Consider the following 17,160-nt stretch of genomic DNA (forward strand, 5'->3'; position numbering starts at 1 on the left):
ACTCTGACCTGTTGTCTCATGTTTTGATCCCACACACACACACACACAAATACACACAGACTCTCACAATTAAAAGGATAGATTAATTGAATGTCCGTGGTTAATTTCAATAATGCAAGCTTTAATTTTCTTTCTCCGCTCCATTCCTCTTTCTCTTTCTCTTTCTCTCTCTTTCTCCATCTCTCTCTCTCTCTCTCTCTCTCTCTCTCTCTCTCTCTCTCTCTATATATATATATATATATATATATATATATATATATATATATATATATATATATATCTCTGTCCAGCCTCTGCTCCTAAGCTTCGGCTGATGCGAGGCCAGTCTCTGGTGGAAGGGGACAAGCTGTACTTGAAATGCGAGGCGTCGGGGAATCCCAGCCCTTCCTTCCGCTGGTACAAAGATGGACACGAGCTTCAGAAAGGCAGAGACCTCAAAATAAAGACCAACAAGTGAGTCTGCCAGCTATATCATTCACACTTTACACACAATATTCACACCAAGTGGTTTGAAAATGCCCAAAATCCAGACAGATGACCGCTTCCTCAAACACATGCTGTACATACTGCGATGGCTGCTGGTGTGCAGCTCTCTTTTGGTGACCCTGTGCTACTTAACACTGCACCCAAACTGTGTAGAAAACAAAATTGGACTTTTACTCACTTCTTTTTCTGTTTCATTCATCAGCAGAGATGCAGTAAAAGAGCGCAACAGGATAGGTTTGAGTGTTTTTCAAGGCCATCTCAGTACAACACCACATGTTAAGGAGGTCATTGGTCTCGATGCATACCTGGAGCGGCTGCACTGTAACAGATGAAAACCAAAAATTAACGAAATGCTTATTCTGTGAAAAAAATGCATTATAAAGTTTTAGTGGAAGCAAAAATCAGGTTTCAGCAGTCTAAGTCTGAGGCATGGCGGAGTGAATCGTCCTGGTAGCTACATGTAGGTTTGTTGCACTATACATCAACAGTAGCTGCACGTGATTGTCAGGAGGAAGGTTGGGTTTGTCCTTTCACACCGTTCAGATCATATCAACACATCTTTCTACCTGGTTTACTTGCAGATCACTCTTTCACCTGCTCAACATTTTCAATCATTCATTTCATCCACTAGAATGCTCATTTAAAGTGATGTCTTCCTCTTTAGAGAACGCAATCAAACACTTATTTTGCACGTATACATGTTCCAACTAATAGCAATATTAAATATGTGTTTCATTTTATGCTCTGAGTGAATGTCTTGAATGTTTAAACTGATTTTTAGAGTGATCACCTAGTTCCTGTACAGATTAAGTGAAACCTGTTGCTGGTTTGAACTTAGTAATTGTCCATTTGCCTTCATGGCCAGTCACAAAGAACATTTGTATATTGTTATGAGTCCTTTATTGCTTCTCTGGGCTGGAAACTAGAATTAAATTTCTCATTCAGTCAACGATGAGTCTGCTGCTTTTCGGAAACAACAATAACCGACACTCTCTTTTTTTGTCTGCTCTGTATCACTCTCTCTTTCCCTCCTCTGCCCCTCATTCCTCTTCACTGAAGAAAAAACTCAAATGTGAAGATCAGTCGTGTCCGTGTGGAAGACTCTGGCAACTACACCTGTGTGGCTGAAAACTCACTCGGACAAGAAAACGTCACGAGTATAATCAGCGTGCAGATCTGTGAGCAACAACGCATCAGTCTCTATCTCTGTCTGTCTGTCTGTTTGTCTGTCTGTCTGTCTACACAATCTGATCAATTAGGACAACTTTTAACTATCATAGCACACCAATACAGATGTCCTTCTTGTATGCTTTGTTCAGCCTCTGTCCCTCAATATATTTTTTTCAAAGTTGCTTTCATCTATCTTTCTGAGAACTAAAAGTAATACTGTGGGTATCTACTCTTATAATGGCCTGTAGTTTAACAAAAATATGAGAGCTATTATTCTGTTAACAGTCAGCAACTTCACCTTTCCTCAAAGATTTTCTTTCAGTATAAAAGGGTTGGAAGAGAATAGAATTACTTGTGTTTATTATAGAATCTATTAATATCAAAGATGCAGGAATCTGATCAAACTTAATTCATCAACTGCGGTCAGAGTGTGTTACGTGTTTCATCGTATAGCATCTGTCAAGATCTGTCAGTGTAGTCTCGGTATATCATTGTTGTCCAGCTCTTGTGTCACATTATTTTATATGCTGTGTAAATAGGGAGAGCACAACAGTTATAAAACAGAAGTGAGGGAAAGCAGAATAACGGATTACTTGTAAATATACCTGAAAATGTCAAGTTCAAATAGAAGAAGACAGAAGTGTGTTGGGGGTGGGGGAGCAGGTGTATCCGACTGAGCCTGGCTCTTTCCACCAGCAGCTGTGAGTTGCAGAGCTGCAGCGAGCACAGAGAGGTGACTGATGCCTGCCCAAAAAGTAGATAGAGTTGTTACACTAAGCTCTTTGAAATTCACTTAAGAGGTCTGAGAGGTATGTGGCACAGTGTGGTATGATAGCTAGTCTTGTGGCTGCCATAACGTTTGAGCACCGTGTGATGACAGCATTCTTTGCATCTGTTTTTTGTCTGATTGTTCTCCTCGTAGTGACCACCACCACCCCGTCTCCAGGTGTGAGTCACGCGAGGCGCTGCAACGAATCCGAGAAGGCCCACTGTGTCAACGGAGGAGACTGTTACTTCATACATGGTATTAACCAGCTGTCCTGCAAGTAAGTCGGTTGCTCGGTCGGCCCCCCTGTCCCCTCAGTCATCGATGTGTAGTCGCCCCCCCCCCCCCCCGTCTCTCCTGCCTCCCTCTCTCTCTGTCTCCGTCTCTCTGGTCTCAGACACTGTGTCGCTGGTCACTGCACCGCATTGTCTTCTGTTCCGTGGTCGTACCCTCCCCACATACACACACCTGCAGCCCACCCAGCCACTCACTACGCACTGTGTCCTTCGGCTTCATATTTACAGTTTGTTACAGAAAAAAGGGTTTTTGTACAAAGCAGACGGCTCAAACAGATCAAAACTTGGATATTATGGCCGCATGCATTCAAATTGGTTGTATCTTGCTCCAAGCGGATCACGTGAGTTTACAGTGAGTGAAGTTTACTTGGGACTGCTCACCTCAGAAAATGCTTCTGGTTCCTGAAAGTCATGAAAAAACTGGGGGTAAAATGCAAAGAAAAGCATGAACAGTTAAGATTATAATGCGTTTACATTGCAGATATATTTTTTAAAACAGATTTTTCTTTTAATAATATACAAACCTGGTGCCTTGAATTCCACCAGTTAGTAATATGCTGATAGAATCCAATGGAAACGATTAGTACTGACCTGGTTATGTGCAGGGTGATGGCAGTGTATGTTGATTCCATCAGACTGTATAGCGGCCCTTTGTCTACCTGATCTACATGAGGTTAACAAGCAGCAAACTTAAGTAGCATGGCAGTTGATTCTACAGCTGCTGACCCTGAAGCAACAAAAAACGTTTCTGCAGAGTACAGTATTGCTCAGAGGAACTTCACAGGCATGAGAAGTTTAAGAGGACATCCCACTGACGTAGTATATTAGATGCTGCCTCTGTTGTCGGTCACTCTGTTGGCATGTAACCACAAAATGCTTTGCATGCTGAGGGTACTGAGTAAAGCACAGAGGACAGGGGAGAAGACATTCAAAAACATAGAGTGATTTGGATTGTCCTGAAGTTTATTGCTAGTGCAGCGCCAGTTCTCGGCATGTCCGTTTGGTGCGTGTTCATATTGCACCAAATTTGACACTGCATGTCATTGGAACCCCAGCAATACACCCACCAAGTGTGAAATAGATCTGATGGACTGGAGATATGTGAAGGACAGACAGACAGAAAGACAGTTTTACTTGTTTTATAGTTAGATTCAGCTATCAGTGAGGCTGCACACTCAAATTGTTTTTTTTACTTATTCATTGTCACTCACCACCATCTGTCATTAGCCACTGTTAGCAGCTATAATAGTTACATAGCAACCATAACCACAATATTACATATTCATAATAGCTTGCAGAAAATATTGACTCGTAATAAGTGTGACAGTATTACCTGTTGGGATCAGGCAGGAGCACGTTTGGTTATTAGCAAGTATGAAAATTGATATGATTTAATAAAGACTATCAACACATATTACCAATAACGGGGCAACACCCTGGGATCAGGGACCAATAACCAAACTGTGGATGAAGTTTTAAAATTGGTGTTCACTCAAAGTGTCAATACTAAAGTCAAAGTACTATTCCACACTCACAGTGAAGGGTTGAATCCGAGCACAAGCTATCCATCCAGCTATTGAACACATATGAACAAAGTAATGACAGAAAACTGCTCTTTAAAATATAACAGAGCTTATTTATCTCTGACGATACTGATCAAAGTCAATAATGTTATAAACCAACAAACTGAAATTACAAGCATACTACCTATTATTTAATGGGGCAATAAGACACACAATGGAGGCCGCGCTTACATGCCAAGTGTGTATGAAATACGCGTAACACCACTGCCTATATGTGTGTGTGTGTGTATGTGTATGTGTGTGTGGGTTAGTTTAAAAAAGAATAAGGAGATGAAAACACTCAAAACAAGGCAGATCCTCACCTTCAACCAAATCTCACACATAGGTGAGATTTTAACACCTGATGGGGTTGATATGGTTTAAAACAGTTTAGGCGTTCGAAATTACATGTAGGCCTCTTTCTGTGTTTTTAACCACATGGTGAAGTCCCAACATACCATAATAAAGTTAGCCCCAAGTAAAATATCAGCATCAACTCAACTTAAAGGTATAATCTGTTGGTACGAACAATTTTGGTTCTTAACTGTGAAAAGTCCAAATGGCATAGCTATATTGAAGCATGTTTTCTACTGTATTATCATCACTCATTTTAGCATTTGCGTACAATAATAACTACAACCTATTTCTTAACAACAGTTAGAGCCTTGCCGTATTATATAATTACACTGGGTTTTCCAACTAATGGCATTTTATAATCTACCGTGAATGAACACATCCGTCTAGCCTCTAAAACCCAGAGTAGGGGTAACCTAATAATCCTGTAACATTGTGTGATCTAGAGTTAATCTGTAGCCTGCCTGTTGACCGGCGCTAATAATTAACATGGTCTTTCTTTTGGTTTAACGGCAGCCAGCTGATGGTGGCGTGCACCAGATGTTTACGGTTATGCATGACAATGAGGGAGGGAATGACTTTCAGCTCGGCAAACATTTTCATTAATACATACATCAATGTAACAAAAAAAAAAAAAAATAAAAGTCCCAAATCTCAAGTTTTGGATGTCGAGCTCACTCACACAGATGCATGAACACATCAAGCAGACAGAGAGCAGCTTGTGTGATTTTATTTGAATACTGGGAACACATTTAACAGGTGCTTGGCTTCTGTAGAGGGATAATGTGAGTAAGACATACACAACTACATTAAACATTACTCTTCTAAATATTTCCTCCTTTTCTCTGTGACTTTCTGTCACCATGTTTTGTGATGTCCCAGTAGGGAGGAAACAGGACGGGACGCTTAACAAACTAATGGTCACGTTCATGGCAAGCTGGATCTGAAATGTAGTAATGAAACAGCTACTTCTGCATTGACGCAGACTAGGAGTGGTTAACATGGTTCACTGCGTGCTAAGTATTTAGTCCTCCTTCTTCTCTTTTTATGAAATAGACTGTTATCATAAAATGCATCACTTCCTGTGAGTGGGAGGATTTAGTTTTTCAGGAAAGAGCTACCAGACCAGTAGGTGTTTAGAACAGCAAGTGCAAAAACTGGATATCAGATGAATCACTGCTGTGTTATATCAACTTATTACTAAGACATTTACTTATATGAGCATGTCACAAGTTACAGTTACAGCAATTACAATAAAATAATGTGCATGTTGGCAACGTGGTATAACAGTTAGACACTAGCTACAACATAGAGGCAACTAGGAAATTGCATCAAATTAGCAATTATCTGGTATCACTGCTCATCTTTGGTACACATTAAATGGCACAGTATGCCAATAACTGTACGCTCAATGATAGTGTTTCTTAAATACAAACTGTATTTACAACCAAACCTTTGTATGAACCTAAGATAAGACAAAAGCCTTTGTTTTTTCACAGAAATGTATATTTTCTAAAGTGGAGGTTGTAATCTTTCAGTTCCAACTTGCCATACATACAGGATCATTTTGTAGATGTGTATCAAAGGCTTCCCCCTGATGTTGGATAACAGATGCCGTGTATAGGCGTGCATAATCAAGAGCTTTGTTGTGTGATGCTTCATGTACAATTGGGTGTATCTGCCTTAGATCCTTTCGGTGCCTGTTCCAGATCTACACTCACTATACTTTGTTTCTTCATTTCCATTTCTCTCGCTTTATATATATATATATATATATATATATATATATATATATATATTCCTTGCTTCCCCTCCTCACTCTCTCTCCCCCTGCCTTTCTCACTATCTCTCATCTGATATACCTTCCGGTCATCGCTGAAGGATAAATCATTTTTTTCATGATGCTGACAAGCAGAAAACTTAGTTCGAGAGGGTGCATATAGACGTTTCGAGATGCGTATATAGCAATTTAGGGGTACAAAATGGGCAGGATTTTCCAACCTCCTGTGTGTGATTGTTCTAAATACAAAAATGCTGCATTTTCAAGAAGCTACAGCCGGCTAGCAAGGTAGCAGCGGACCAGCCAGCAGTTTCCAGAGAGTTACTGTTGCTTCTCAGCTTTGTCATTCTTTGTTGGCCTGTCTGTTGGGGCCAGTGGAAAACAGGATGTAAATAAGACCGCTGTCTGTAGTCTGTCTGCTCGGCTTGTTCACTTCAGAGAAATGTAGACCCCCACTCACACTCACACGCCAAGCCACTCACCATTCTGCACAACAACTGCGAACCGGTGCACTGCACGGCACTGACAGGCGGCAAAAAACTGTTAATATCCCTGAAATTTGAGGTGGTATTTGTAAGCTCTTTTGTGGCGACCATGGAAACGTATGGTCTCCTCTTCCCTGAAGGGGAAAGTAATGCTGCACTGCAAAATGGAGTCTGTAGGTTAAAGTGGAGGACGGCACATATACAGAAAGGCACCCTGGCTGAAACAGAGAGTGGAGGTTAAAGTGGAGATCAGTACATACAAACATGCCCCCTGGCGAGCTGTTGGCAGCGAGAGCTCAGTATGTCTAGCTTACTCAATCTTCCTTTCAACCTGTGTTAAAGCTTTCTGTGTAGAGTGGCAGATAGCTCTGATTCTGTTTGATCTGAACTTTGTTGCTAAGCTCTAGTCTGGCAGCCAGCTGTAAACATTAGCCCATGTATTCCCAGCTATAGGTTGAAAATGGCAAATTCCCCATTTGAATCAATAAAGTTCATTTAATCTAATATTATCTGCAAATGCCATGAGTTCAGGCTGGTATTGATGCCTGGACATAATGTCATAATGTCCACGGCCGTGTGTGTGTGTGTTTGTGTTTGTGGGGGGGGGGCTCTTAAATTTGATCTACGTATGTTGAATGTAACAAAAAAAATCACAGGCTTTGCTTTCATTCAAATGGTTGGAACAAAAGGTGTGCTGGCTTTTCCTCCCCTCCGTGCTCGTTCTCAGGGCTGAAAGAACAGTACAGTACAATCGGGGGGGGGGGGGGGGGGGGGGGGGGGGGGGAGCATGGGCAGGTAAATAAAAAAGGTGGAGGAAAGAAGGGAAATGAGCGGCAGAGAGAGAAAGAAAAGAGGCAAAGGAGAAAAAAGAAATGATATACAGTAAAAACTCTGCCGGCATAGGGCTGCCTCTGCTCCGAGTGTCTCCCACCTCTCTCTCTGCTCTATTTATAACTCTATGGGAAATTGCTGAGTGGGCTCTTCCGAGGGTTTTTGCTGTAATTGATTCAAAATGCAAGTTGTCTCTTTAGTGGTGAGAAAGAGGAGAAAAGGATCCCCAGTCAGTTATAGGAACAGTATATACATGGGGGTAGACGGGGTTCGTTGCTTTAAAACTGGATAAATTTGGTGACCTGATACTAAATCACTGTAATAAATACAACATGGCTATTAGAGCCAGAGAGCCTCTGCTATACTATAATGACTGTAACGGGGCCACACCCATGATATCATAACACTGTGGGTCGTCAATTGCTGTGATTCATCTTCAGTATAATGTGCACTGCAGTTGGACCACGTTTTCTATAACATGCCTATTTGACTGCAGTAAACGCTGATCTACTATCACTTATGGCAATAACGAGATTTAATCAATTATGCATGGCTGGGTAAAAGCCATGACACTCATTATTACACATAATTCAAGACATTTCAGAATTTGGAGCACTCTCTCAAAAGGATTTTCTCAAGGACATCAATTGAAATGAGGTCCTGTAGATTTTCATTCTATAAAGCTGATAAGAATTAATAGAAAAGTAGTACTAAGCATCAAAAGTAACAAAAATAACAATCGTATGGATCATGTATATGTATCAATTTACCAGTGACTGTGATGCAGCGAGGAGCCTCCTTGTTAGTTTCAGTGTTGTGAGTGTGATGGCTGTTGCCTGAATATGAATCATATTCAGCCCGTGGTATCGCTGACAGCTCACCACCCATCCAGAAACAAAAACACCACATTCTGCAGCTGCATGTAAACTGTTGCTGTTATTTATGCCCAAGAAATACCCAAACCTATTCCAACCATTTTCACGCTCACACACTGTGGAGGGCTCGGTGTGTGTGTGTGTGTGTGTGTGTGTGTGTCACTCTTAGACTTCTACTTTTGTGAAAACCAGTTAAATTATACACATTTTTGCATTTGTCGGCAGGTCATTTTGACAAATCCTCATTCTTTGAGGCTTAGACTACAGGGTTCATTTAGGGATTTGTGACGAGTTTGTGAAAGGTTACCAAGCTATCACGCACAAACACAGCATTACACAAAGCAACGATTGTTGTTTTTATTTCAGCTGCACTCTCCCAAACCACTGCATGTGCATGATGTAACAGGGCACACCGCTTTGATTTCCTGCTGGCTGTTTGCACCCCAAGCTTCATTAAACCTTGACCTCAAAATACGCTGACCTCTAAAAGGCACATTCAACGACACTCTGACTGATTATCGGAGCTCTAACCGCAGCTATGACTCTATCATGTTGATGAAGCCATGAGAAAAGCAGAAAATATCCAGGAGGTCAGTGACAGAGTACGTCTGTTTATATCCTTTACCCACATTTTGTGCGTTAATATGGTCGTTGATTTTGCACATTTTTCATGTCAAATATATTTAAAGCTGCTTTGACGCTGATCCGATTTTTATAGCGACAGTGGATCAAATGACTACAGGTTTGTATGTATAATGGGGGTTAGTCAATGCTTTGTACCCTATATGGGAGCATCAGACAGTGATACTCTGTTCTGGTCCAGTCTGAGTGTAGATTGACTATGATGCAGATTCCGGCCGCTTGAGTGATTAATGTCTGTGTGTGTGTGTGTGTGTGTGTGTGTGTGTGTGTGTGTGTGTGTGTGTGTGTGTGTGTGTGTGTGACTATATATTGTGTGATGGTCATTTGACCATGCCTGACGAAGTGAAATGTCAAAATGTTGCTCAATTAAATATAAGTGCAGGGAGTGTGCAGTGTGCAGATCTGTTGTCAGATTTTTTGTTTTGTTTTGTTTTCTGATCCAGCACTTGTGACGAACCCACAGAACAATGTCAGAGTGCAGTTTCCCTCAGCTCGATAGAACTTTACAATTTCTTCAAGCTCATTGTTTGGGTTTTATGGCCCAAAACGTTAATGTTTTGGTTCACTCTCACAGCTCTCGTCAGCCTTATTTTTAGCAAAAGCACAAAGCAGTTTTCAGTGAAAAAGCTCTTACAAACTGTCTGCGCGCTTCCTGCTGCTAAACAGCAGACAGACGAAGTTAGAGATGAAGAAAGGTATATTTACAAGAATCCGGCCATACCATGTGCATCATGATACAGGGGTTACGACTCAATACACTGCGATACTGTCAGCAAAAAGATATATTGTGATTTTCAAAATCTAATTTTAGGAAAACTTTCATAGTATAAAGAACTTTAATAATCTTTTTTTTTATGCAATCAGAACAGTGGGATCTGCATTCGCATTCATCACAGTCTCTGTAACATCCAACATCATAGCACTACTTTTTGTGCATCTTTGCATGTAAACTATTGATTCAAAATCGATACAGTTTTTTTTAAAGAATCAATAACAGTATTACAAAACGTAGCGATTCTCCTGTGTATTGATATTTTCTTACACCCCTACCCCACCCCACACTCCATAACGTCGGACTCTCGTCTTAAATGAAAGACATCATGAGAACGTGTATGTATTGAGGAGAATTTAATAGGGTATGAAGAAACGGCCGGCCATTCATTTAAACATCTTCCTCACCCAACGTACAGATCTTCTCTCCTCCTTGCTTCTGCTTTGTGAGACTCACAACACGTGCATCGCGTCCCTCTCCCTGTCTCTGATCGCTCATACTTTAGACTTTACATAGAGATGACGTCATGTGTTTTTGTTTTACAAATATTAAACGCCAGGATAGATCTGTATAAACTAAGCTTGTCTGACATTTTACAGTTTTTATAGACATGATTTATATACTGTACTTAAACATTTTCCTTTGCTTTGCTTTTCTATTTGATCATGGTTTTAGTCAGGGGTTAAGAAATGGATGCAACGAATGAGAGTCCAGAATAAGGCAGTCCTGAGTGTGTGTCTGTGTGCTTGTGTGCATCAGTGTTTGTGCGTGAAGGGGGGGGTCGGAGGCCGACGACCGTACATTTGACCCCTCCTACTTCCTGCGCCACCATCACATGACCCTCGTGACTGTGATGATGTCTTAACTGTAGCGGTGATGTCATATTGATGGCGGTGATGTCACGGTATGCAGGTCATCTCTCTCTCTGTAGTTGGTGGATTGTGCTGTTTCTAATCCCTCATCTCTCTGCTCTCTTATGTCTCCCTCCTCCCCTTCCTCTCTCTCTCTTCCCCCCTCCTCACGATCTGTCTTCGTGTACTTCTTCTCCTCTCTTTCCTCCTGTTTGACCCCCTCTCTTCCCTCTGTATTTTTACCCCCCTCCCCCCTCCCCCTCCCCCCTGTGTCTTGTTTTCCCTCCATCAGGTGTCCCAATGACTATACGGGGGACCGCTGTCAAAACTCCGTCATGGCAGATTTCTACAGTATGTCCATTTGCTCTTGTCTGTCTCCTTCTCACTGAGATGCTGCATGCTACATCGGAGGGGTTGGATGGAGGGAGCACTCTGTGTGTGTTTGTGTATGTGTGTGTTTGAAAACCTGCTCTTGTTTTTCATGTACGTTAACGTGTGTGTGTGTGTGTGTGTGTGTGTGTGTGTGTGTGTGTGTGATTTGCATGCCTCTGTGTCCACCCCTTCCTCTCCCTGTCTTCCCTGGTTCTTCCGTGGTGCTCCTCTGGTCACCAGAGACAAACAGTCGAGATATTTTATAAGCACGCTACATGTTTACATTGTGCCTTGTCCTACATTTTAATAGTTCTGTATTGTTAAGCTGTGAATTGCACACACAATACTTCTGTTGCAGCTTGATCCAGAGAGCTGCACAAAGAGAAACGGAGGAGACAGAGAATTAACACAATAGTAAATGCAGGAGGTTGTTTGATTTTATTGGAACACTTTGTCCCTTTTCTTTGTATATGGTCCATCGGTGCTGTTTAGACCTTTAGCAGTAAAAAAGAAACCATCAAGGCTAAACTATGTGGATGTAAACTATGATTACACCGCTGACAGCTCTCACTCTATGCTGTGCCTCTCTTATAAACAAAGAGAGAAATCTTTCATTGATTTTACCTTTTGGAGTAGGAGCACGACTGACAATTGAAGGCTTTTGATGGAGAACAATGTAAGTCCTTCTGACATTGTTCTGAACAGCCGCCAGTCATTACTAGAAGCTATCCAATATCCAAATAATTTGGCAGGCGAATGAGGATGGGATTTAGTTAGAATATGTTCAACATTTCAAGTCTTAATGTAATGAGATTTGAAAACATCACATACGGTTGTATCCATCTGAGATACCCTTTGTGATATTGATTTTCATATAAGCGGAGATTCTTGATATCATATCAGTGGAATCAGAAATTAATTAGGATAAATTATACAGTAATGAATGTGATATCCTGTTGTTTTGTCTCTGAGCATCCATGGATCATCTGATGAAATCTTTCATTATGGCATGTGGCTAAATGTCGCCTGAACTGTCCTAGGGTTGACTTCTAATATGTTCAAAATGGTGTCACACGTTTTGCTTCTCATCACAGAGTAATTGAATTAAAAGAGTAGTTTGACATTTTTGTGAAATGCTCTTATTGGCTTCTGTTACTATCTTGTAAATGAAACATCAGCCAGGAAAGATTCACTGCAAAAACATAGAATCTTACCAGGTATATTTGTCAAATTACTAAACACTAAATATAAGACACACCTCAAAAGTAACATTACTGTGAGATCTAGGGACTTGTTTTTAGGCAATGCATCTTGAATATCTTGTTAAGTTAATAAAAATACTTATGTTGAGTATTACAGGCTTATCATGACACACAACACTTCCTAATACTAGAGAAATATAGATCAAAATGAGTTTTCCCAGCTAACTTTGATCTGTTTTTATGTTTAAAGGCCTAAACGTTGCATCTTATATCAAGAAATCTTACCAAGCGAATTTTCACTTGTTCCATAGGCAGATTTTTTTTTTTACTTATTACAAACAAAAACACCTTGTATTCAGTGTTTGAAACTTATTTATGAAATTGTCTTTTTCTAATGTTTGGCTTAGCTTAGCATAACGAGTGAAAACCGGGGGAGACGGCTAGCCTGGCTCTGTCCAACGGTAACAAAATCCACCAACTAGCACCTTTAAAGCTCATTGTTTAACACATTATATCATGTCAATTTTTTACTGAAACGTATGTGCTAAATTATTTTCTTGGCCAGGAGCAGTGACTTTGTGAATCGTTGATAGTGTGAGGTTACCTCAGGACAGAGCCAGGCTAGTTGTGTCCCCCTGCTTCCAGTCTTTATGCTAAGCTAAGCTAACAGTATCCTGGCTTTAGCTTCATATTTACTGTACAAATACAAGAGTGATATTGATTTTCTGTCGGCAAAGAAAGCACATACACAGATTCTCAAAAATGTCTAGCTAGTCCTTTAAATCATCGGGATGCCAATGGGGCGTGTTTAGTCACTCTCTTGTGATTGCATGGCAGTCACACTGAAACACATATCTCAGTATTGGTAGGCACCCAGAGATCCCAGGACACATGCAAAAAAAGTGCTCCTCCCTCCATCAACTGTGTCATGCTGCTGTTACTGGCCCAGCAATCACAGGAAGATAAAAACAAAGGGATAAAAATGACCCTCTCCTTCTTTTCTTCAGCATTTACAATGTTGCTCAATGCCACGTTTATCTGATGTGGAAGTTCCCACACGGAATAATGTCTAATTTAAACCAAGAACAGGTTTCACATCATAAGAAATCACACTGTATGTAATGTCTGCTTATTTTGACCCCATCACCAAGCCTTGTCTACCTGCTGAAATCTGTCTGTGTGCTTTTATTTTTGCATTGCAGCGCTCTCTCAGTCAGTTGAAGCGACACTCTCTGCTGTTTTGGATCCATGTTGTTTTGTTGTCTGCCTGCTTTTCCAGTTGCGCAATCATACCGCACTGTCAAAATGTAGAGTAGTTATAGTCAGGGTGCACACAAGATTGGCTGGCTTTTCGTATGGGCATCTCTCTTTACAGCCTATAATGCATGCAACGCCATGGAAATTGGGAATGTTGAGAAGATTTCTCTGTAAATCATAAATCATATGAAAGGTTATAATGGGTGTATACGCAGCAGTAGCCGGACAAAGTGCTATACAAGAGGTATGCTGTAATCAATACAAAGGCACACAATTGCCATTAGTCAAACGAGTTACAGCGCCCGCCCCCATTTGCTGTGCCAGCCTCATCGACTGTACTGTGTTTTTATGTTGGAGAGTAACTCACTGCTTTTTATCTTTTTTTTTTTTTCTTTTGTCTTGTTTTTTTTTCCCATTATTTTTTTTCTGTCTGTTGTTTACTCCAGAAATAAGGTCTAGTAAATATAGCAGTAAGTGATGTGGCTTCCTGTCTTGCTGTCTTTGTCCGTCTGTCTCTGCATGCCTTTTCCTGCCCGTTGGCTTCTCTTTCCCTCTGCCTTTGCTTCATTTTCTCCCTTCGCTTTTGATTTTGTTTGGTTCAGTTTGTTTGTTTTTTTCCTATCATTTCTGGGGGTCACAGAGCTGAGGCTGTCTGAGTTGTCTGTCTGTTACTGGACGGTACACACGTCAATCACTAGGATTGACTGCACTAATTAACATATCCTGGTTCAGAGTATACAGGACATGAAAATAATATATTTGCTCCAAAGTGGACTTTACACCTGACCCTATCTGTCTCTTTCCTTTTTACCACGACAACTTTCTGCGCTGGCAGAGCTTCTCAGAATTGAATTTATGGGTATGGAACATTATTATTCATTTTGCTGTGCTTAAAGGGTTTGCCAAGATCCTATCACAGTCACACATTATTGTGCCATCTTCTTTCTAAAACCAACAACTGGGTCTCCCTCAACCTGTCCCTCTTTTTCTCCTGCCCACTAACCTGCTTTTAAGACACGTAACCTCCCTTCTCTGCATGCACTCCTCCTACAGTCTGACAAATTTAGACATTTGAGAAAGACAAATTAACTGGGAAGGATTCATTAAGGAATGAAAGTACTAGAGCGTATTGGGCCTGTTACAAATCAAAGCTGTGTTTATCTGGACGCCGTGTCAGAGCAAAAGCTACCCTCTTTGTCCAGAAACCAGAGAATGTTTCACGTCTTCGATAAATACAAGTGTCTGGCTCATCCTCTGGACTTTGGCAGTGTGCATATTGGCTTCAGCGGCCTGTCGAATAAAAACATGCAAGCTGCGAGTATTTTTGCAAAGCGTTGCCAAAAGCGAGCAAAAGGCCTGACCACATAGTCTGTCCTTATTATTCTGCCCTTGATTGACTCAGTGTCAGAGTCGAGAGCTCGCCTGTCCTAAATCACGATTGCCGTTGGCTCCACTGTGCCAGTGAGCGCACCTTCCCATTTCCTTTTGCCTCTCTGTATCAGTACCCGGTGACACACACACAATGCCAGGCCAAGGCTCTCGTAGGCTTGTCAATCCCTACAGAGGCCCTTTATTTAGAACCCCCCCACCCCCTCACCCCCTCCTTCCCTAACTCCCTTTGCTTCCTTTTCAGTGGCGTGTCTAGAGCTTTTTGATGTGGGGGGGCGGGGGGTACTGAGATGATGAATTAGGTAAAGAGGGGCATTCTTCCTCTGTTTCAAGCTGATCTCAGAAATACAATCAATCAATAAATTCAGCTTTCTGATGTATTTTACTGTATTTACAACCAACTTTCTTCTCTAAGAACCACAGCTTGATGACTAGACAGACAGCTAAACATAGGTGTCCCTGTGACAAGCAGATAGTTTCAGTTTTAGTCCAAAATGAGAAGAATCATTGAAAGTAACAACAGAAGGTGTATGACATTGAAAAACAATAATTGAGCTTCAGGGATTTTAATTTGGCCGTAACTAACAATCCAAGGGCCTCTATAATCCAGTTTTAATTGATAAGGGGACAAAGTGAGGCCAGTGTGTGGTTTCTGGAGACCAGTTCCTCCCTGGACCTTTCTCCTGGACACGCCCCTGCTCCCCTCTCAGCCCTCATTCTCTCCCTCTGTCTACATGTTTCCTCCTGCTCCTTCTTCCTCACCATCTACCCTTTTCTTCTTTTACTCCCACCCTCTTTTCCTCATGTTCTGTTCCCTTTGTTGCTCCTTCTGTCATGGTGTCGCTGCTCTTTCTGTTCTGAGTGTTACACCACGGCAGGCCCAGAAATCTGAATTAACATGAAGACACTGAGATAGCGACGTATTCACTCAGCATCACCACAAACCTGTTACAATGTAATGAGTGTATATGATGTAGTTCAGCGCAATGCAATCCAAATCGAGGCGTTCCAAACGGCAAGTTCTTACTATGATATAAAAGTGCCAAAACTAACTCCATCCTGTCACCAGCAAACACTCTCAGAAGTGTTGTTTGGAGATTTGTTACTGAGAAAATAGTAAAATGTAAAATTAAAAAATCAATTTGAAAAATTATTTCTTTGGAAAATTATAGATCACTCATCAGCATCCTAAGGAAAAGTGACTTTACCTTTAAGTTTCTTTTATGGTAGCTTGTGTTCTTTTCCAAATGAAGGTGATTGTGATAAAGGTTAGGTTATCTGAAGCCAAAGCAGACAAATTATTATGAAATATAAATGAAGCACTCAATAACAATTAACAATAATAATGATTTACAAGTCATTGTAATACATACTATTTCCACTCCTTTTTTCCAGCAAAAGAGAATTAGCTTTGGTCACTGTTTTACAAGTAAAACCACAACAAAGTTAAAGGTTATGAACAGGAAACTTTAGATAACTAAAATATTTTTTATAGAATAACTTAACACACCCTGCTGACCTCCAGTGGTTTAACTTCTCACCTTGCAGCAGTGATGTAGAAGAGTACTCAGGACCTTGTGACATCACTGTTTGAGGTGTTTCCTGGGGCAACAAAGCCCACTCCTGAACCCACCCAACCCAACACGATCTCACTCCCAACTCGTCAATTACTGCAGCTTGGTCTGTGGACCTACGGTTTAAACTATGACACTCTAGACCCCTCTGGTGTCAGTTTTTGACCAACAGAGATGATGTCTCACACCGATCATTATATGCATACAGTCTCTTTTCAGAATAAACTTCCATTAAAGGTAACCTCTCTTTATATTATGTCAGTTGCTCTATAAAAATGCAAAAGATCTAAATTGGAGTTAGTTGACAGCCCGGTGTGTCCCATACAGACACTAAAGGGTGCGTTGGTGGGACAGTACAGACGCCAAAGGGCACTGACCAAGCAGCGTTTTTTGACGAGTTGGGAGTAAGAACGGATTCACCAACTCTATTTATCAGTGATGCTGTGGTCAGAGGTGAAACAGGCTTAAAAAAGGTCAACCAGAGAGGGCAGCAAAA

At 41.1% G+C, this 17,160-nt stretch overlaps 1 protein-coding gene across 2 annotated transcripts in view; it reads left to right on the forward strand.

Annotated features, from left to right (window-relative positions):
* Positions 1-17,160, forward strand: part of nrg2b (neuregulin 2b) — a 50,495-nt gene that overhangs the window by 22,453 nt on the left and 10,882 nt on the right. The window contains exons 2-6 of one of the 2 annotated variants that reach the window (XM_068714314.1): positions 291-453; positions 1,546-1,664; positions 2,579-2,702; positions 11,163-11,221; positions 14,537-14,560. In XM_068714314.1, the coding sequence (XP_068570415.1) occupies positions 291-453; positions 1,546-1,664; positions 2,579-2,702; positions 11,163-11,221; positions 14,537-14,560 (489 nt within the window). The remainder of the gene's footprint in view (positions 1-290; positions 454-1,545; positions 1,665-2,578; positions 2,703-11,162; positions 11,222-14,536; positions 14,561-17,160) is intronic. The other variant, XM_068714315.1, reaches the window with a different exon arrangement.

This window comes from Cebidichthys violaceus, unplaced genomic scaffold (assembly GCF_023349555.1).
Source record: "Cebidichthys violaceus isolate CVI_PGR_0920_01 unplaced genomic scaffold, fCebVio1.0.p SCAF_2, whole genome shotgun sequence".
In the NCBI taxonomy this organism is placed as follows: domain Eukaryota; kingdom Metazoa; phylum Chordata; class Actinopteri; order Perciformes; family Stichaeidae; genus Cebidichthys; species Cebidichthys violaceus.